Source organism: Plectropomus leopardus, chromosome 21 (genome assembly GCF_008729295.1).
Source record: "Plectropomus leopardus isolate mb chromosome 21, YSFRI_Pleo_2.0, whole genome shotgun sequence".
Taxonomy (NCBI): Eukaryota; Metazoa; Chordata; class Actinopteri; order Perciformes; family Serranidae; genus Plectropomus; species Plectropomus leopardus.
Window position 1 is genome coordinate 11008360 of NC_056483.1, and position 22546 is coordinate 11030905.

The following is a 22546-nucleotide window of genomic DNA, read 5'->3' on the forward strand; positions in this document are numbered from 1 at the left end:
TTTGAACCAACAAGGACAAGAAGCAAGGTCATAGATTTCATTTCAAAGGGGGCCATATATGCAATAAGGGATTTCAGGGTTCTCTACCAGAAATTCATGAGCATCAAACACTTAATTTTCTCATTCAGGTGAATTTTTATCCACACGTTTCTGCATCAACTTTGGTGTAAATGTCTCTAATTATGTTGGAGTTCTCCACTACTTTCATGTTCTCACTGGGGGCACAAATGCACATATTGTAAAAAACTGCCTATCACAAGAAGTCTCAAGTCTAAGTCAGGAAAATGAAAATCTGAGCATCTAAAATTCAATCCATATGTCGATGAAAATCATGTGATCTGATCAGAAAAGCTCCAGAAGTGATACTAAATGAACCCTGAGTTGAGATTACATTGTCGAAAAAATATGATCGTATTGAAAGATGTCACTAATGGGTAGGCCTGTCATGATAAATGCTTTTTTGGACAATATATTTATCCAGAAATAATTGCGACAAACAATATCATTGTCATTTTAAGATTTTAAGACCATTTTATGCCGCTGATGTAAAAATAATATTATTACATCCGAGTACAACCTTTCAAAGAGTAATGAAATTTGAATTATCAAGAATATTAAGACTTTTGAATTGGAATCTGAAACTCGAGAAGAACTGCACACATCAGATATTTTCAATATCTGATGTGTGCAGGATAATTTTAAAGTTGTATTTTGTGTTCTGCTTTGTAGAATTTGGATGTAAAAGAGGATTTTCCAACATAAATGTAGGTTTAAAAGTCCAGTTTGTAGGATTTAGGGGCATCTATTGGCATAAACAGTATATATTATCAACAACTATGTTTTCATTAGTTTATAATCACAGATAGATATTTCATTTGTGTAAAACAAACAGAAAAGACAAAAATTAAACAAAATGGCAATAACAAAAACGGATGATCACTGATACTCAATGAAGAGATTCAAATAAGCAACAAGAAATTGCGAAAAGGAGTAGGAAGAAGTATATACTTATTATAATAATAATTGCTGTGTTTTTGTTAGCTTAGAATGAGTTATTTATATCTACACACAAAGGGAGCGGGTTCTCTTCCATGGAGTTGGCCATGCTGTTTCTACAGTAGCCCAGAACGGACAAACCAAACACTAGCTCTAGACAGGGCCACTCACGATTTCATGTAGGGCAGCGTACTTCTCCTAAACGCCAGCACAAGAGAGAAGTTTTGTAATTTCACCAGTAGATGCCACACAACCCTACACACTGGACTTTTAATTTAAAATGGCCTGAGCAGATTAAAAATAGTTAAAACTGTCAGACAGGCTCTCTAGTCACCCTCCGTTCAGTGGGGTGAGCGAAGGCCTGCTTGGCACAGCGTTTCATTGGAGGCTCAGCAGCAGCAGCAGCAGCAGCAGCATCAGTGGCTCCAGGGCCTCCAGCTGGGGCTGGCTGCTGCTTCTGCCTGCCTACCAGCACTGAGGCTGGGGGAGGTGGTGGGCAGGCCACAGGATCGCCCTAGGGCACCTCACTTATGCACCAATAAAGAAAACCAAATTTCCCCTCTCTCTTGGCTAAGAATGGTTGCTGCCTTCAGCAATTTGATTTGACAAAGTTAAGTCTGCTGGTGTGACCACTGCACATGCTACGAGAGTGCAACACTGGAAAATAACAGGTCAAGACCATCTCATCATATTCGGTATAACCAGCTGCACAACATCTGCTTAAAATAAACAGCATCAGACACATAATGATTTTAAGTTTATCATCATTTGCATTAACAGTGTAAGGGAATCTACAGTTTTAAGATCTGCGTTACATTATATTACATTTGATGACAGACACATGAAGTCTGTACACATGAAGTTACATGTTTGAGGACTTAGTTTGTGGTATGTTGTCCTTTAGAGATGTGGTTATTCTAACAGCTGTGGGAAATTTACACTTTGATCAACACATAAGAACAGTTCTAAGAAACAATGTTCAAGTATTTCTCTGCAGTATGAGCTGACACCAAATATTAAAAATGAAATTACAAGATGCAACTTAGAGATTACTTCTGTGCAAAATGGACAAATAAAGAAGAGATTTTTAATACTGATGATAATCCTAACTTTTAACTAATACCTTTTATTCAGACACGTTATTTTGAAGGCTGATCTATGATAACTACATTTTATGCAAAAAAATTATTATTGCTTTTTCCAGAGAAGAGCCACCATCAGTTCAGATTATTCAGGTCATTCTGTGCCATTCCTCTATCTGTTTGACCTCAACCAATTGTGACATCTCCGCACCATCAGAACAATAAAAGTCGCCTGGTCAGCATTGTATATAATAATTATTAATGACACTCGCGCAAGTCAGGAGATGATAATTAAACCTGGTGTGAGTCATGGGGTTGTAAAGGCTAAAGAAAAGGAACAAAGAGCGTTAGCATTTGACGCTTTTTTTGTGGCTTAAAATGCAAATCAGTATTACAAAAACAGAAATTTTCCTTCACATGTAAGGTCTGAGATTTGAGGGAATCAGGCACCATTTACAAAATGTACATAACCACACCCTTGTTCCAGTATCCCACTACTGTTCATGAGACAGCATTAGTAGTCCTCTGTACTGTATGTGTGTGTGAGCGTGCACCAACATGATCTTTGCTTTAAGGACACTGCTGGCTAAACTGAACAGGTGGAGCTACAATACTGTAAAAAAAAAAAAAAGTCGGGTGGGAGTCCAGGTAACCCGGTAAGCGTTTAACAAGCAGGCAGCTAACAGGTTTGTCTTCTACATGCAGAGTTTTACTAAAACTACAGAAGACCATAATGCTGATGTGAGACAGACGGCTGAAAGCAGAGGTAGCCTAAACTCTGTGCGAGTAACACAAGGAGCTGTCAGTCAACTTTTCGCCACTGCACAACTCCTTTGGATTTTCCTGCGTTATAGCTTCATCAGAGGAGTCCAGCTTAACGCAGTGAGACGTGGTATATTAATCAGCTAAAAGTTCTTCTTTCAGTATACAACAGTCTAATGCATGTAGCTGAATGGGCTGCGGTCACTTGCTGGTGTTTAGTTTACTATTTCTACTGAAGAGACGACCCTCAATAAGCTAAAAGCTCAGGAAGGCCGGCTAATGCTGCTAAAGGGCCACCTGGGAACGTTATAAATGACATGCTCGGAGCTCTTAAATTATTTGAATGAATGATGGAAGAATAAAGTAAAATGTCAAAAAGGCACACACAATAATCGCAGATCTAGGCATCAGGCAAGATTGGCACAAATAGCATGCTAATAAAACTGCAGGGGGAAGAAAAAAATAATTAGGAAATTAAAGATGGAAAAAAGTAGATAATTTGAGAATAGACACCAGAAGGAAAGCAACCAAAAATCATGCACAAAAAAAGTAACTCCCAATTGTCAACGTACTTAAAATCAGCCTCAGTATAATTCACTACGCCTGCCACATGTCAACTCTGTCAACGCAACGGTACACATTTCCAGAATGCTATTTGGTTTCGGCTGATCTGAAGTCCTCTGGCTATATCTTGTGAGATACATATGCAGCTAGTATATAGTTGTGCACATACAGCCAGTAGTGGGATTTGCAGCTCGATATATACACAAGTTTAAGTTATTGCAGGTTCCACTCGGCAGTCCAGCACTTGTCGCACACACGTGGCCGGCTTTCTGTGTGCTTAGCGGAAAGAGGGGGGTGTCTAGACTAGTGTAGGGCTGCGAGGCAGGGCTTTAGTCCAGGGCAAGGCTGAGAGATGCTAAGGCTGCAGCTGGATGGTACTTTAGAGAGAAATTTGAGATAAGAGAGAGAGAAACACAGGAAGTGGTCACCAGTAAAAGGAGCGTGTCAGGAAGTTGGCGGCCGTGCTGAGCCAGCCCATGCCGTCTGTGATGGAGCCTACGCGCGTCACAGCTTTGTCCTGCTCCTGGGACGGACTCTCCTCCTCGGGCAGGTAGTCTGGGATGTCTGTGTTCTCCTCGACCTGCACCACAGAGCCCTCCTGGAATGGCAACATCAGCTGCACAAAGACAGAAAAGCATTTTTTAAAATGAACAGCAAAAAGAATACTTCATCTTTATGTTATCAAAAAGCATGCAATTTGTTTTAAAAAAAACACAACCAATTAATAAAATTTAAGGGTTAACATGAAGCACAGTTATTTGAGTACAAAGTCAAATAATGATTACATGGAGTCACATTACATGACTGAGCCAGGTCTGCCCTCTGGTGGCCACTTTATATATGGCTATTCATATGACAGGTAGCAATGATTTCTTATCATTTGAGCAACATTTCTTTACGGTAAATTGGAAAACAAATACTTTAGAGGCTCATTTTATAAACAGTTTTAAATTCAACTTCACTATGTTTCAGCTGCAAACTGGTAACACTGCTGTAAAAAAAAGGTGCAACCAGGACCAGTCATGTGTTTGGCAAAAAGAAACTAGCCTACAGGCTGAGGCAGAGATGTGACTAGCTAATCATGTCAGTGTGAATAAGTCTCAGCCACAGGCAAGGGCGGCTACACTCCCTGTACAGAGATACACACAACATACAGTGGGCATGCTGATCAACTGGAAATGAGGCTAATTTAAAGTTAACAACACAGATCTTCCAATTTCCAATTTCTTTCTCACACATCTGTCTCTCAGCTGTGCTTACCTCTCCTCCATCATCTGTCTTCACCACCTGCTGCGCCGTCATTACTTTGGTGGAGTTGATAGCTGTGCCCAACGCCTGTGAGGGAAAAACACTTGGTTTTCATTTGTGGTACTTTTTATTTCTGTCTTCAGCTGAAACGTATATTTTGGTAAATTAAATGTTAACTTTAATACTGGTGTTGATCATTTATCATAAGCACACAAGAAGAAATAATGACAATGTAGCTTTCAGCACAGGTTGATAATATGCTAGCTAGCTTTCTTATATCACGCAGATTTTGCTTATGGTGTTTTTAGTACAAAGACCAATATCAGACTTATGCCCTAGACATCCAAACAATTAGAAGCTGTATAAATTCAAAGGTTATTATGTCAAGTAAAAATACATTAAGTGTATCAAGTTTAAGATCCCTTTTTATAAACAGACCATGCTCTAGAGCAACCACAAAGTCCTTTACATTTTTTATACAGAATCAAACAACGGCAACATTATACCACGCAAGTGTTTGATTTTAAACAGCATGTCAGCACCCCGGAAAAGAGGTGTGATGTGCAACACAACAGCGTCAGCATCTAGTTTGATATAAAACAAAGGTGTTGGCAGCGTTTTCTAAACAATAACAATGGAATGACATGGCAATAACAATCGGTTAACTTCCCTTATATATGGCAGCTGAGCTCTTCTTCTGCTCGGAGGGTAAGAAGCTTCCGGTCTTCATTGTTTTCCCAAATTGTGGACATTTACGGCCGCTGTTCTTCTTCTTTGACTTAGCCACTAACTGCAGCTAGCTGCTTTATAAATCTCCTGGCAGTGGGTCGCATACATAACGTCATTAAAATGTAACACCAGTCCCTTCCTGCTGGCTGACCTTTTTACACAGACCTTGATTCGGCACTCCTTTGCCGGCCTAAAGATGAGACAACTTTGTCCCCCCATTCTGCGATCGTACCTTTAATAAAGGGTGGTGCAGTGGAATAACAGCATGACACTGCCACCTCGGACAGGCAGTATAAAAGGGACTGAGGACATGTAACTGAACAACTGAACTGTTTTCTATGGTTACCAGTCAAGAAAGGTATTAATAAAGAGAGGTTTATCCCATAAAATCTAAGAAGAGAAAGATGATAAAATAAGCAACTGGCAGTGACCAAATCACTAGGATTGTGTATTGGCAAGCATGGCAAAAATGTGGCGATACAATACGTATCACAATACAGGGGTTACAATTAAATACATGCCAATACTGTAAACAAGGAGTTGTATTGCAAGTTTTTAAAATCTAATTTTAGGTCAAACGTGTGCCCTCTGTGACCATGCCTGTTTCACAGACCTTTGCTCTTTGTGTTTACTCAAGCGATCTGTTACAGTGGAAGAGTCAAATGGCTGAAGATAGTTTACAAAGGTGGAGGATCATTCAGTGGGGGGCTTAAAGCTAACACAAAATGAAATGCTGCCACAATTTTTTACATGTAAACTATCAGTTAAAAATCTGTTGTATCACAAAACATAATACTGCAATACTCACGTGTATCAATGTTTTCTGACGTGCCTAAAAATTACAGCTGTAAAGTATTTTTTATCAGAAATTAAATCCTTGGTCCTTCAATACATTTCTGTGTCCGGACAGACACTCACCTCAGCTTTAAGGTCGGAGCGGATCCTGACAACACATCTCTTGACAGCCATCTGGAAGGTGAAGCTGATGACCCCTCGAATCTTCAGCAACGCCTCCTCGCAAAGGCTCCTTCGGGTCTGACAACAGACAGGAAACAGACGAAAGGTATAAGTACAAACGTGTCATGGGTTAAGGGCATAAGTACAGTAAACAGTATACGACTGAACATGTGTATGCTGAAGAAGCAGCTACAGTTTCTTTAGGTCAAATGTGGCCATAAAAATATATCATAAAACATTATATTGCTACATACAACATGCTGACGACAGCAGCGCATGTAAATGCAGCACCCAGTAGCTCCTTGAATCCTTGCTACTTTTTTGCTCTTTTTTGCTATTTATTCAAACCAATTGCCCTTTCTACTGAAACACGACTTTTCTATGATAGAGAAGCACTTCTAACATTGTGGAAATGTTGTGTGCGGTTTCAACTGAATGCAGCAGACCACGAGAGGATCTCCACCAATATGTCGAGTGGCAAGTCAGACCAGAGGGGAGAAACGAGAACGAAAGACGAAGAAAGGGAGGAGAGCCTGCATCAGGGCGAGGCAGGGGAACAAAGTGGATGAGATGTAGTTGAGACTCACTCAGCAATGAATCAGAGACTGCTCTGTGCACATCTTCACAGAGACATGGTTAACCCCTAGCATCAAGCTATTGCACTGGATGGGTGGACCTTGTTGGGAGCCATACGGACACAAGACTGCAGATTCAAAAAGTGCACTGCAGAAATTGAATGATGCCATCAGCAGCAACATCACCAAGGAACTGGATGGAATTTTCATAGTAGCTGCTGATTATAATCAACTCATCCTTCAACTCCAAAGATGTAACAGGATCAAGGACAAATGTAATTTCGTTTTTTAATTTTTGTTTAAAAACTGGCTAATAAACTGACCTATCTTCTTCTTCTACCTTCTGTTGAGAAATATAGTGTACATGTCTATGGTTTCCAGCTGCCACAGTGTTATGTGTTTGTGCCGTACTGATAGTGATGCAGCCCACCAGAGGCCGTCTGTCTGCTGTAATGTAATCTGGCTAGGTGCAAGTTTCCTGCAGAGCAGCATTCAGGTTCAATCTCAACGTCCTGCTGTTCAATGGCTGACATTTACAACCTGACCCCTCCGCCCCCCTGTCCTGTGCCAGAGAGCCACCGCTAAGCTGCACTGACAACACTGTGATAATGACAGCAGCAAGCACGATAGCCCCAAAAAGAGATTTTTGTGCATCAACAGACATTTGGTGTGTCAGAGCATGACAGATGAGTGCCAGTATGTCGTGTTAAGCTCCCTGTGTGATGACTCACAGGATCATCCAGTCCATCAATGTGCAGCACCACAGTTTTGGCCCTCTTGTTGTTGGAGCCCAAGAAGAACTGGGCTTTACGCTGGCAGGAGGCGGCCGCTGCTTCGGCCTTTTCAGCCTCTTCTTTACCAGCTAACTGCAAAATCTCATAGATCTCAGAGGCCAGCAGCTTTGTCTCCCCAGGTGAAGTACTCCTTTAGTGAGAGAAAGAGAGAAAGAAACATTACTTACATTTTGTTAAGCATGGTTTATGTATACACAAGTGGTCAGTACTTTATTTGTAAGTACATCTGTAACAACACTAAAGATGCAATGCAGTTAAATGTAGGTATGACTGATGTCAAGAAAAGGTACATTTATCTTGTGCACCTTTAAATAGCTATATTACTGCCCCAAGATATTTCTGTTGTAGTCAAGACAGAAATATCAATGTAAAGGCAGACAAATCATGATGCCTGCATGACTTTCTGTAGGAGAGAAAAAGTATCAATCGTACCTAAACTTAAAATGTATTCATTAAACCCCCTTTGTAAGCTTCAATGAATGTGGCCTGAATCTGACCTTGTCCTTCCTGGTCTAAAGCTGCTGGAGATGTTGAACTCAGTTCAGGGTGCTGCAGTGACAAAACCTCACCAACTAACCTTTCAATAAATTTAGAAAACCTGATATACTTTGACTTGCTCAAACATTCTTTGTACAACCATTTAATGTACCAAAAAACATTGATAGAGGACACTGAACTCAACGAAAGCATTAGTTTTTCAATTCTAGTGATCAGTCATTTAGTGATGTTTTCAAATAAGCACTTTCATTCTAAATATTACTATATTTGATGGTTTCCTTTGTCACCAGTACTTGCATGTTTGTTGAAACATGATGTAATGTTACTGGAGCTGCCTCTGAGGAACAAGTGCGAGCACTACAGATGCATCTTCATGCATCGATTAACCTCTGGCAATGGCACTCAAAAATGGCCAATTCGCTGACCTGCGATGTTGATTTGAATAGGACTGTTTGTTCTACTCTCATTCTTTTTCTATGATTTAAATGCAAGCTAATTAAGCTTATTCTGCACTTCAGTCGTGTTTTTACTGCCTGTTTAGCAAAAACAAAATCCCCAGAAGAGCAAAATATTTTAGTGGGCAGCAGCTTTATTTGAAGAAGCCACATGAGGTCAGTTGCGAATGTTTTGTGAGGGATCGTGAAATAAACCTGCAGGCTACACTACTTTATATGTCATCAAGTCATCACTCCTTCCACAGTTACCACATACGACATCAGCTGTCTGGTGTGGCTTCCCTCTGGGCGCCTGGTGCACCTCACCACCGTATAACACAACTCTGACTCTGTAGAAACCGAACATTGTCTCAAACTGATTCACTCATTTAATCTTCACTTCCATGCACGGAATATGAGGAAACGTCTTCTTGAGCGTCAGATCTTAAAAGTGTTGAAGGAATAAAAATGTTATTCACACCTGTTTGGTGCGACTATGCTAGACGCTTCCCCTCAGCCATGTGTTCCCACTCTGTCCAGCTATGATCGACCTCTACTCAAAGTCACATCGACTGGACGGCGAGCAGGGAAAGCTGCTGCTGTAACCGCAGGGCTCCTCATGATGCCACGCCTGACTAGCTAAAGTGACTGGCTTACTCCAGGGCAAGCGAGAGCTTTGCCGCAGGAAGAGCGGAGGGGTGGGGGGCGGGGGGGGCGGCTGCAAGCTACAGCCGGCCACTTGAACATAGGTCTATTCCTATCAGGGTGCTGATGATGACCAGCAGCCACTTAACAAAACTGCCACAGATCCTCGGGTGAGACGGCTATCTGGAGCACAACACCTCCTTAAACAGGACGTGCATACAACTCTATAAGGATGCCCTGTGTGTTTTCATCATGCTCTTTTGGAAAATCGAAGAATAAACTGGGTACAGTGCTTCTAGAAAATCTTACAAATGATAGCAAGCACCATATAAATCTGCCTAACATATATACCATATGTGCAAAATGAGTCACCTCTGCAAAACATACTGCTAACTCCATGACAAAACAAGCTCAAATATACACACACATCAGTAAAAACACACAAGTGGACTCATCAAGAAATCGAGAGATGGCAGGATGAATTAAAATCTGTAAGATGCAGAAACAGCAGTTTAACCGTTTAGCACCCTCTTCTAATTCAACTTTAATCACATTCATCTTGACAGGGCAAATGGAAGGACATCATCCTGCCTGGAAAATTTGCAGAGTGGCACACATTGTCCATGCAAAACAAAAGAAATCCTAGGTTAAGGTTTTACGTAAAGAAAGTGCACAGTGAGCGTGTGTGTGTGTGTAAGTGTGTGTGTGTGTGTGTGTGTGTGTGTGTGTGTGTGTATGTGTGTGTGTATGATGAGGTGGTGACAGGGACTTGCTTCTGCATGACGTTCTGCAAGCTCAGCATCATGCCCAGCTCGCCCTTCATCTTCTCCCTGTTGGCTCGACATTCTGCCAGGTAGCGCACGGCCTGCAAGGACAAGGGCAAGCGTTATCTCTCTGCTGCTAAAAGCTGACAGACCTTTTGTGATATCATAAGAGAGAGAGCGAGAGAGCTTTTAGAATGGGTGAGCATGTGCAATGGTGAAAAATTACATAACCAAAATAAATACACATGCACTGACCCCGTGTTTACACTTCACGGGTTTCTGTCAAGGAGCAACTGTTACATAAAGGCACTTAAATGTGTACTCACAATACAAGTCGTGTACTGTACGGAGGGGAGTGGGAAGAGGTTGCTATATCAAGACTCTGTGTTGTGTTGTGTTTACACCACAAAACAGACAGAAGATGTCACTATTTGCACAGCAGTTTCAAACATGTAGCTGTTTTAAAGCCTTCATATTTGTGCTGAGAAACCGAGGATGGAGAAATGGCCTTCAGACGATCACTGAAACCAGCTTTGGCATTGCTGGACAACATGGGTGGTGAAATATGACATGAATAGAAAACACCTGAATTACAGAACCAGTAGGGAGCCCAGCTGGTTATTCAACGGAGACTAATTGAAGAGCTGCTGTAGATATGTCAACTAGGATGTTTAAATAATTCATTTCTGTCTTTGTATGGATTTACTGCATAAATCAGACCTATGAAGTCACCTTATAGTTTTCTTTAATATAACAATAACTATCTGTCATGTAATGTTCTGTATGTGTGTGTGAAAAGAAAATGTAAATCAACGGACGCTGCTTACCAGTAGGGCCGAGTAGACGACCTGTGGGTTGGGGTGGTCCAAGAAAAGGATGAGACCTGGCAGACAGCCTTGGTCTTCTACTATGGCTCTTCTGTTCAGAGGGTCTGCAGCAAGATCTCGCAGCTGGTTCACCACGGTCAGTGCATCCAGCTCCGCACTCATGGTGCCTCTTGTCTTGATGCCACGCACATCAAACCAACCTCTTCAATCTACTGGAAAAAAAGAGAATGAGGTAAATCAGGGAGCTTGAATTATACAAATTGAGACTGCGGTAAATTATATCATTATCAACTGACCTGTAGGTTTTCTAAATCTACATGTAACAACACAGTGGTGTAGTGGTTAGCACTGTCTTCTCGGGCTCTGGGTTTGAAACCATGGGCCTGTCTGGAGTTTGCATGTTCTCCCTGTGTCAGTGTGGGTTTTCTCTTGGCTCTCGTGCTTCCTCCCACCGTCCAAAGACATGCAGGTTAGGTTAACTAGTGATTTTGAATTGGTTGTAGGTTTGAATGTGAGCTTTAAATGGTTGTCTGTCTCTATGTGTTAACCCTGTGATAGTCTGGTGACTTTTGCATCTCACCTCTTGCCCAATGTGTGCTGGGATAGGCTCAAATTCAGCCGCAACCCTTAACGGCGTAAGTGGTTACAGATAATGTATGAATGACTGAATTTGTAATGAATTATTTTGTAGTCCTATTCTCTTAAATGGGCAATAGGACTACAAATTTTCTGAAAATGACTAAGATAAAAATGGCAATATCAATTTCCCAGAGTCCAAGGTGACATTTTCAAATTGCTTATTTCTGTGATGACTAACTTTAAGAAAAATAAAACAAAATGTATTCAATTTATATCAATATAGGACAAAGAAAAGGAGCAAACCTTTGTATTTGAGAAGCTGGAACCAGTGAATATCTCTTCATTAAACGTATCAATAATTGTCAGAAGTTGCTGACAGATAATTTTCTGCAGAACAATGGTCAAGTTTATCAGTGGTTCTAATTGTTGCAACACTTACCCAAATTTGTTTTATAGATATAACAAAGAAAATCTCAAAAGCTATTTTCCTGTTGTTGTTGTTGTTGTTGTTGTTGTGTATCTGCTATTTTGTTGAGTGATTTAGTGCGTAATAATACTACACTTTGCAAAATGAGTGTCAGTGGCATACACTTCCAACTTTTACAAGTATCCCATTACGTTTAACTGATTTGTTGGAGCTGCTGTGGCTTTTTATCAGATACAGTCTCTGAAATATGGTGCTACGCAAACTGACAGATTAATAACTCTCATAGAGTTATCGATTTTACTGATAACATTGTGGTTATTACATGAAAGTACATAACATTATATCTTAGCGTGCTTTGACAGGCAGCTTTTTAACTAATGCGGTTCTATTCCATGCTTTACTGCTAATACAGTAATGTTAATTCAGTAAGACAAAATACTAATACTCGCTTTTGCCAAAGACACTTTCTTCGACCCCCAACCTCACCTCAAAACACGCCCTGTAGTACAGCGGCTATCCGGCTGCTAAGCTAGGCTAGCTAACGTTACTTGACTATAATATCTCACCTTTTTGTCAGTTTTTGGTGAAACCATGAGACAACACCCGTCGAATTCAGTTACAACAGATGCCAAAACGACGGAACAAAAACTTCCGATGCCACCATTAAAACTGTAACGAAATATTCTCACAAACGCTAGGCCTGCGCCTCTTTCTTTACTATGGTCCTTTAGCTAGCAGCTGTGCACAGTGTTTGGGTTTTGTGGCACATCAATGGGTGCACCTGTTTTATAGATGGAGACATCCCAGTTTTCCATACGCGTCCCAGCCATAGACCGTATATCCCGGCAGTTTAAAGCGGATACATCTCCGCCGGCAAATGTAGGGAAACATAACGAACATACACACGTCTTGTGGAACATGATTGGATACTATAGTTTGATTGACGGATGTAAGACCCAATCATTAGATCGTTTTATTTTAAAGGTGAAAGCTAATTGGTGAGTATGCCTGTCAACCAAGGTAAATAACCAATGGTGGCATTCCATGGCCACAACCTACCTACAGTAATCCCTATAATCCCATTGGCTGAACATGTATTCCCAACATTACTGCAGTAGGAGTCCGTCCGTTGACAAGGTGGAAAAAGTTTTCTGCTAACGTCAGTCTCGGTAAGTTGTTTTCAAAGTCATACACACAACCGATCATTGAGTATAAATGTAATGTCACACATTATCGACACGTAAGAGGTTAGTAGGATTGTACCTGTCTTCAAGAAAATCCTACTAAATGTGTCAGCGGTTGTTAAAGTTGGCCTGCTATCCTCGTTAGCAGTTAGCCACTCTGCCCGCTAAAGTTAAGATTCACCGGTTTAATTTGGATTAGCAAAGCTGCTAACATCTGTCACAGAAGTGCGACTGACTTACTTTTACACGTTTCTTTTGTAAAGTATTGAACTTTAAAAACAATAATCAGCAGTAAAGGTTAGCTCGAAAACGTTTGTTTCCATGATTGTCTTGACAGAAAGATGCTTTCAGGGGGCATTGCAGTCTTATGTTACAGCATCTGAGTCAAAAAAAAAAAAAGAAAATACATAAACTAAGCCATAATCAACTAAAGTTTACTATACACCTGTTACTGTGCTGCTTTTGATGTTGATTTTTTTGGCTATTTATACGTTAGATACGAAGCCTCGACTCTATCATCCTGTAACGTTATGTTTTTCTATAATAAAAACACAATAAAAAAAAAGTTTTCAACTGTTTTTATGTTATCCATGTAAACAAACATGCTCTAACTTTTATTTATTTTATGTCCACTTTGACAGTTGTGGTACATGCCCCACTTGTTAGGAAAATTGATTGAAAAAATTATTATTCATTTAAAGCAATGTAATTTCGTTATTTTAACTCATTTATTTTAATTTGTCTTTTAATTTACCTTTTAACTAATTTTATTCTGTCTTGATCATACTTAATTCTATCAATATAGATATTACTATTATTATGTTTACGTCTGTTTTCCCTGTTTGTCCAGTCTCTTTGAATATAAATAAAGATACTATTATTATTATTATTATTATTATTATTATTATTATTATTATTATTATTATTATCTAATAATAAATAAATAAAATCTGCCAATACGAGGAAAGGCTGACACAGAATGTGTATCAATTGTACTGGAGCATCTTAAGACAGCCAAACATTGCATAAGCAAAAGAAGCTAGTCTTTGTTTTAAGTTGTAAGCTTTTAAAGTGTTTGAGGTAATTCAACCTAGATTTCTCACTTCTGTGTTTCCTCTAGATGAGCGTTTGGTAATGATGCCCTTGGGGTGGGGGCATGTGTCCATCTGCCCTTGTGAAACACATCAACAGAAATGAGTAAAGAGAACACACGGATTGAAATGGACCTGGTATGTGACTGTTTGTTTTGATGTCTGACTCAATAAGTTTCTGCTGAACTCACTATTTCCATATATTTCAAAATGTGATTTTGTAGTCACACACACAAAATCACCACCGCGCCTTTGTCTGGCTCTCATCTAAAAGCCCATTGTTAAGGTCTCAGATGGCAAGATGTGACAAGTACAAGACTTAGACTAGTGGATCTTTTCACTGGAGTGCACTAGGGCTGTGACGCTACATCAATCTGGATCAATATATTGTTTCAAAGATCAACAATCCGACATTGTTGGTGCAATTTGATAACATATTATAATACATTACATATAGTCTGCACACCTTCCTCCCAAACATTCAAACAATGCTAGCAACATAGTACCATGCAAACAATGGCAAGCAGCCGAGAAAAAGGCAATAATGAATGTTACTGATATCGTCTCACATCAAAATCATTGTTGCAGACTTTGTGATATTAGCAAATATCACAATGTGTCAAATCGTAGTGAAACTTGTGATTTACACCTCCAGAATGCAGCTTGTGTCGACTGCATTTAGTTAATTGATATATTAACTGTAATGTCAGGACATGGCACATTATTTTTTCTTTCATTGGTGATATAAATGAGGTTTTTCATCTTCTGTTTTGCAGGCTTTTGGATCAGACAAGCCCTATGGGTCCTCGAGAAGTATTGTGAGGAGAATAGCTTCTACTCTTCCTCTTAAACCCTGCCCCAGGGTTCATTTTCAGGTGAGGGAAGGTTACCATGGTTAAAACGTTTTAGTGTTGGGTCATTTCACAGACTTTAAAATGTAGTATTGCATTTTAAGATAATGGCACGTTGTCACATTTGATATAGCGCGGTCTCCTCTTCTGCCTTTTTGTCCGTCTCTACTGGCTGCTGGAGTCACAGTCACGTGACAACAAATCACACACCCTCTTCCAGCTTTCGCTTACCTCAAACTGTCTGACTGTTTCATTTCTGAACCATAAACAGAGATAAGAGATAAACATAAACAGTGATTTCTTATCCCCGGAGCACTGACTGTGTGTTCAGAAGTTTTTAAACTGTTAACAAATCCACTTTTGAGATACTTCAGTTCAGCCGCATGACACTTAAAAAACTGAATTGTTTTTCTGGACTTTTCTGTCTCTTTCATCCTTGTGCTTTCTCTTCTCTTCTTTTCGTCTGTCTCCAGCTACCCTCCCTCGCTCTGAGGAATGCAGTATGTCTGCTTTAGGTCAGTTTGCTGAGCAACAACCTTGAGCTGATTAAAGACCTACTGAGCTACCTGCTAACCCACCTGAAGCTTTCATTAAAAGTCTATAGACCTCACCTACACCTCCTCCCTCTGAACTGCTCTTATTTCCTATTTTTACTTTGTTACCTCCATTAAAAAGACCTTGAAATTCAGTGTTGTAGTGTGTACTGCTGTGTGCTCTCCTCTGGCATGTTTTTCTGACTTGTTTCTCCAAATGTTAAGCACGTGTGTTTTCTTTCTGACAGTTATATCCGTACAGTGAGGACGCTGGTGTCCTAATTGGCTCCAGGAGGCAGAATGGTTTGGTGGCTTCTCTGGCTGATGTTGGTTGGATCGACAGAGATGACGATGACGACGAAGACCCGTTTGGCCAACCGAGGTGAGAGCGGGATGGTCGCCTGTCGCCTAAAAATCTTCTCGCAGTTTCTTGTATAGAGGTGTTTGCACACTGAGTCTGTTTTGTTCGGGTTTTGGGGGTTTTTTTGCATCTGATGTTGTCACACATCTAGAAATAAATCCAACCTCACGTTGTGTCAATCGCATTTGCACGCTGGCTCTGAAACTTTCAGCCATCAGTAACGTTTTTGGAACAGGTTGGATTTTCTGCATTTTTTGCATCTGTCAAAAGCATTTAGAGAGTCGTTTGACCAAGAATCAGTGAAGACAATACAGCAGCAGGACACATCAGTGACGAGAGAAAGGAGCGGAGAGCAAAGTATCATTTCATAACTCAGATAGATATTTTTAACAGGCCAGTCAGTGATATTTAGGTGGAGGACGATGACGAGGACGTGAATATGGAAGCACACAGGCAGAGAAAGTGAAAGTGTGGAGACAGAGGAGGACAGCTCAGCCCCTTCATGCAGTCACAGGGACAAATGAAAGACGCGAAGAGAGAGACAGAGAGGTACCTTCAGCGGAGAGAAGCAAGGGAGGAAATGTGTCTTGTATTGCAAATTTTTACAACGTATAGAACAATAAAATGCACCCGACTCAGTGTGTTAAGTGTCCATCAGGAAAAAAACAGACTCAGCGTGCAAAAGCCTTAAGAACGTACTTGTTCCTGTAAGTAGCATCTAGAAAAAAGGTGATTCTGCCTTTTTGAAACAGGTCAGCGATCCCACCGGGACTGGTGTTCCGAGCCCGTCAGCCTCATCCTCAGAGAAAAACTTTAACCCGCCAGAGGTCACTACCAAGCCTGCACCAGGGGACTCCGGACCCCCAGGGGCCAACGGTCGCCAACGATGAGGCCATTCAGAAAATCAGCGCACTGGAGACAGAACTCGCCAAACTCAGAGCTCAGATTGCACAAATCGTATTGGCTCAGGAAAAGAGCACACAGCCAGGTATCTCTGAAAAACAGTCTTATCTCTTTCTGTATTGTGTAAATCAGGGGTGTCAAACATGTGGCCCACCAAAGGGTCCAATCCGGCCCTCTGAAAGTCATTAATACTAGACCGATTTTATCTTAGACAGTAAAAGTAAAAAGTAAATACCACTAAATTGTGAGGAAAATGTTGCTGGAAGTGAAAGTGGAATAGATAACTCCTGGTAATGGCTGGTACATTTCATTTTAGGACATCTCTGACTGTATACAGACATAAAAATCAAGTGTTGTTATTGCATAAATGTAGAAATATTCCAAAGTAAATGTCCTGCTTAAAAATCAAATTAAATTAAAGAATAAATTGCTCGAAAATTCCTGACAATAACTGCAATATTTGAGTTCAGGACATCTCAAAGTACACCCACACTGAAAATCAAGTATTTTTACTACATCACAGTTTGTTAAACTGTAAAATATGTGATGGTCTTACTGGTCCGGCCCACTTTGCATCATATTGGGCTGTATGTGGCCCCCAGACTAAAATGAGTTTGACACCCCTGAGTGATTTGTTTCTGTTTGTCCACTGTAGTACTTTATCATTTCCTTCAGATGGCAGCAGCGTTTCATGTCACACAGCTTTCAGATTTCTCTTTGCTTTGTTTCCCTCAGCTGCTACCACAGGGACACCTCCTCCTCCCCCTCCACCCCAGGACATCGAGCCTCCCCGGGCCCTCCCCCCGCCACCACCTCCTCCTCCTCCTCCTCCTCCTCCTCTTCCACCGCTACCCTTAGGTCTTCAGCGGACATTTTCTGCCATTGACTTGATAAAGGAGCGCAGAGGGAAGAGGACGAACAGCCAGACAGTTTTGGATTCAAAGCCAGCAGAGATCCCCAACATGCTCGATGTCCTGAAAGACATGAGCAAAGTCAAGCTGCGATCAGTCAAAAGGTAAACCTCTACTTAACAAGTCAGACAAGCCTCATAAATAATCAAATACTAATCGTTTGTAATTGCTCTGGTTAACTGTACGTTTCACAGTCGTCCGGCGGAAGTTGAAGCCAAAGTGAAGTCCGGTGAGCCTGTAGATGCTGCGGCCCTCATCGCCGAGGCCCTGAAACGCAAGTTTGCCCATCGCTATCGACATGACAGCGAACAAGGCGACAGGGAAGATTTCAGACTTCCCGTTGAAGAAGTGAAACCTCGAACTGAAACCCCTTTGGTGAGAGATGTCGCTGTGCTCATCGCTGTTATCTAAAACAAGCCACAGACGCCAGAGTCAGACATTACTGTGTCCTCAGCGGACCAACTGCAGACACAATCACGAAAAACAATCTGCTTTGATTTTCAGCTTCAATAGACTGTCGTCTGTTTGTAGATATGAATGCAAATATCACCATGATAAAGGAATGCATCATCCACAAAATGACCATTTGTGTATCAATTCAGGGTTCCTGCAGATCCTTAAAAAGTCTTAAAAGGCATTGAATTCATTCATCTAAAAACAAGGCCTTAATTGGTATTAAATTGACTGAAATGAATCTTTGAAAAGTCTTAAAGTCTGAAAAGTAGGATTTTATGAATTACAATGACGTTGCATTGTAAAATCTCAAAATATTTGGCAACATCTTTTTTTTTGTTAGATAATTTAATAAACTACTTAAACTCGTCATTATGGGCATCCAAGCAGATTGAGAAACACAAAATCGCTCAGAAAACCAGCCAAAAAATACCAGATATTTCCTTCCTCTGTTGGTAAACCAAGAGTGTTAACTATTTTGGGATTCTTTATTTGCCACAGAGGCGTATGAGAAAAACAATTTTCCTCACAAATTCAATAATAATAATTTGATATAAGAATTGTCATTTTGTTGGTGAAGTATTCCTTTAAGTGTTTTTTTTACTTGACTGAGCTCATCTTTAGGTGTTTGTAGGGCCTTTTGTGTACTTAATTCTGTCTTCTGTCTGTTCTCACAGTTTGGGCAGCACATGCTAAAATCAACTGGAAAAAGGAAGTTCCTCTGAACTCGAGGTCCACATGTGCTGCGGACACTTTGAAGTGCCTTATCAACCTTTTAGTATCAGCTGTTTCTGTGGAGGATGGAGGGATTCTGACTGAAGGGGATCACAGTCTGCTGAAGGTCTCGGTCATCTCATAGTGTTGTATCCGATAGTCATCTTGACCATCTGCTTTTGCACTTTTCTAACTTATAATATTAGCCCTCTGTTTTACGATCATGATTTATTTTTGTTTAACTGAATGTCTTGTGTTGAATAGTTTTCTGATCCCGAGTGAAAGTGTAAAAGGCAACACTACAGAATCGAAAAAAAAGGTTATTAGTTTTATTGCTCAATCATATTTAGGTTTTTGTAAAACTTGTTGCACGTAACATAAGTTGGTCATGTTGCATTCCTCATTTTTACGGGGTCTGTGAAAGCTGAAGAGTTCTTCTATCACAGGAGAAAGGGAGCACTCGTGGAATATTATGCTGTATTGTTTATACATGTATGATAGACTAATTTATGATTGGGAGCCTATTTATGTTGTGGTTTAAGTAGATAATTAAGGTTTTAACACCGGTAATTATGCCGTAGATTTTTCCGTTATTGATTCTTGGTAACTTTTAAACGAGTCAGTACTTTACCTGTTGAACCTGTGAAGTTGCGTCCCGGTTGCCAGTCTTGCCGGGACTTTTATGTGTTTTGCTGGTTCAAATATGTGCATCCTAGTTTTAGTTGAACTTTTTTCTCTCTGTAGTACGATCCTAGAGCCAAAGACGTTCCAGTGATGATCTGCGAGATTCTGCCTTTCAAAGCCAAATATCTTTTTATATCTCTTTTCTGTTTCAAATTTCGGATGATGCAGAAAGTGAGGAAAACAGACGCGGTACATGTAGGCACATGTGCAATGTTTTGTTGCTTTGTCTTTTTTTTTTTTTTTTTTGATGAGATTTGCCTCTTATCAGAAAGAGCTTTCCAGCAGCTTAAGACTGACATTTCCACATCATCAGTAAAGAAACACTATTGTTCGTAGTTAACTCTATATTAAAAACACACATTAGTTATGGTCCCTAATGTACCTTCTGTTATCAGTATTTTAAAGGTAAAAACGTTTTTGTGCCAGTAATCATCACATTTTAATGCCTCAGTTTGGAAATACATGCCGACTCCTCAAGGTCGTGTTTTGTTTTGAGCTCAAAGTGACTGATTGCACATTGTTTCCACTTCTGTTCATCATGCCAGCGTAGTTGCTGCTTCAAGTCAACTCTGCTAGTATTACAGTTTTATAAGGGAAGGTGGACTGGGTGCGTCAGTAGGCATTTTGTAGAAGAGTTGTCTTCCATAAAAACTGTTAATTTGACAAATCTCTAAATAAAAGTTTATGTTCTGTCCTGACTGACTGTTGTGTATGTTTCTTGTGAGTTTTAACCTCATGAACAGAACCCGCCCTCATATTAAATTGCTCCAAAATGGTAAGGATCAGTGAAAGATTGATAAATTGCAACATAATTTAATCCTTCAAGACCTGAGCAAATTGGCTTGATATCTTTCAAACCCTTAAGTAAAGGGCAATGAACAACTTCAGGGGAAATGATGCAAAAATTTGCAGGAAAATAAAAAGCAAAAGAAAATATCCTGAAAATTAGAAAAAAGGAAAATGACATGAAAAAAGCACTTACAATTAATAATTCTGTAGAAAGATAATGTTAAACAGAGGTGCCTGGTGGCTCAGTGGACAGAGCAGCACCCCACATACAGAGGCTGCATCCTCACTGCAGCGGTTGTGGGTTCGATTCCAGCCTCACTGCTACACATCATCCCCTCTCTCCCCCTTTCACTCTCAAACTTTCCTGTCCATTAAAGACACTAAAAGAAACCCAACATCTTAAAACCAAAATTAATAATGTTAAATATACAACTATATTTAATTGTACATTAATATACAAAATGAATTAATTATAATTATAAATGCAGGTTTTTAGGTATTTTTTTCCTTGGCTTCTTAAAAATTAATTTTAATTTAATTTTTAAAATTAATTTTGTTTTATGTTTTCAAAAGAAAGCAGACCAGTTTGTTCATGTTTGGAAGATCTAAATACTTGTGAATGTGTTTGACCGCAGTACGAGAAAAGTGATGTAAAACCAGGTTTCAGAGGGTTAAAGGAGACATTATCATTGATTTACTTCATATTATTTCTATAAATGTTGACTAGAGCAGTGCGACTCAGATGAGGGAAGTTTGGAGCACTGAAGGGGATACGGGAGATTTTCTTAAAGGTCCTATATTAAGCTCACTTTCAGGTTCATACTTACATTAAGGGTTTTTTACTGGAACATATTTATATGCTTTAATGTTAAAAAAAACACTTAATTTCCCTCATAATGTCTGTCTGAATACACCTGTATTCAGGCGGGAATTGCACTGCTAGGCAACCGTTTGCAAATTTGTTTTTATTTTATATTGTTGAAATGATACTTTAATTAAGTTGTATACACACTGAAAATTAAAATAAAAAAAAAAAAACAGCTGATCACAAAAAAGAGGCAGAGTAAGGCAGAATAAGGCAGGCCATTCCTTCACCATCCAAGGTTTCGCAAATACACCAAACGCTTGGATCCATGTTTGCTTCCTCTCAGACACATTTTTATATTTTCAACTTACGTACTAGTTTTTTACATTGCATTGTAGCATAAGGCACAGTTTTGTATTTTACACACTTTACACACTCAGCACATTATCCGTATTATAATATAAATGTTCACATATTAGTATTAATTGTCTCTTACTGTATTGCTTACATTTATATTTTTACATGCATACTCAGCATACTGCACATACTGCACATACTTTTACATATTCAAATATTTATATACTCTGCTAATTGTGTACTTTTATTGTATTTCTATTTTTACATGTATATTTTTTAGATTTATGTACTACTTGTACTTATTTTTACTGAATAATTTCCCCCGGGGATCAATGAAGTATTTCTGAGTCCGCTGATGTAATTCACCTAAACTGCAAATAACTCCAACGAGATGTACAAAAGGAACCAATAAGACTATCAATCCACGTTTGAAGCTTGAAACCGTCTGTATAGTATATTTCTGACATCACAACTTCACAGAATTCATGGCGGCTCTAAATAAGCTTGAAATAGCTACACAGACACCATGAGATACGACCAACTCAGTGTATTTGCTTACTCACTGTCTTTGTTTGATGATCCTGGGTTCCTGAGGTGTCCATTAATTGCAGGATGTTAGGAGAGCTGCTGTGTCGGTGTTGAACTCATTTGCCAGATTGTCTTGTTCAAACAAAATCAAAATGCCCCAAAAGAAAACAGGCCTATTCAAAAACAAAGTTAAAATCAATGGGGCAAAAACCAAAACTGGATGTATTAAACAAAGCTGAGATTTGAGCAAAAATCAGCTGAAGACTGCGTCCTCTTCAGTGTCTTCCCTGTTGACTCATTTCACACACCTGCCTTTAATGAGAAGATCCTGAGGTGCCAGGTCAGGTGACGCATTCATGGCTCTGACAGGCTTCTTTAAAGGCACAGTTTCTGAATACAGACTGTGCGTTTCTCTGTTGACTGAGTGTTTTCATACTTTCACAGTATTTCTAGAACATCTACACTGCTTTCTATTAAAATTCCAGTGTGTGGGATTTCGTG

The 22546-nt window shown here is 39.8% G+C and overlaps 2 protein-coding genes across 4 annotated transcripts; one reads left to right on the forward strand and one right to left on the reverse strand.

The window, feature by feature from the left end:
* Positions 1 to 1740: 1740 nt before the first annotated feature.
* armc1 (armadillo repeat containing 1) lies at positions 1741 to 22322 on the reverse strand. 3 transcript variants are annotated; one of them, XM_042510191.1, is made up of 7 exons: positions 22081 to 22322; positions 10876 to 11087; positions 10058 to 10149; positions 7645 to 7837; positions 6300 to 6416; positions 4665 to 4739; positions 1741 to 4020 (listed from the first exon to the last, which is right to left on the reverse strand). In XM_042510191.1, exons 2-7 carry the CDS (start codon positions 11035 to 11037, stop codon positions 3829 to 3831), a joined length of 831 nt encoding a protein of 276 aa, XP_042366125.1. In that variant the 5' UTR covers positions 11038 to 11087; positions 22081 to 22322; the 3' UTR covers positions 1741 to 3828. The 3 variants fall into 3 exon arrangements, with proteins under 3 accessions (XP_042366125.1, XP_042366124.1, XP_042366123.1); XM_042510190.1 differs by lacking the exon at positions 22081 to 22322 and adding an exon at positions 12448 to 12641 and having other exon boundaries at positions 10876 to 11084; XM_042510189.1 differs by lacking the exon at positions 22081 to 22322 and adding an exon at positions 12448 to 12641.
* Positions 12996 to 20262, forward strand: mtfr1 (mitochondrial fission regulator 1). Its single transcript, XM_042510187.1, has 8 exons — positions 12996 to 13050; positions 14186 to 14294; positions 14933 to 15031; positions 15789 to 15922; positions 16654 to 16889; positions 17540 to 17819; positions 17910 to 18090; positions 18846 to 20262. The coding sequence occupies exons 2-8, from the start codon at positions 14259 to 14261 to the stop codon at positions 18891 to 18893; spliced, it is 1014 nt and encodes a 337-aa protein (XP_042366121.1). The 5' UTR covers positions 12996 to 13050; positions 14186 to 14258; the 3' UTR covers positions 18894 to 20262.
* Positions 22323 to 22546: the final 224 nt, after the last annotated feature.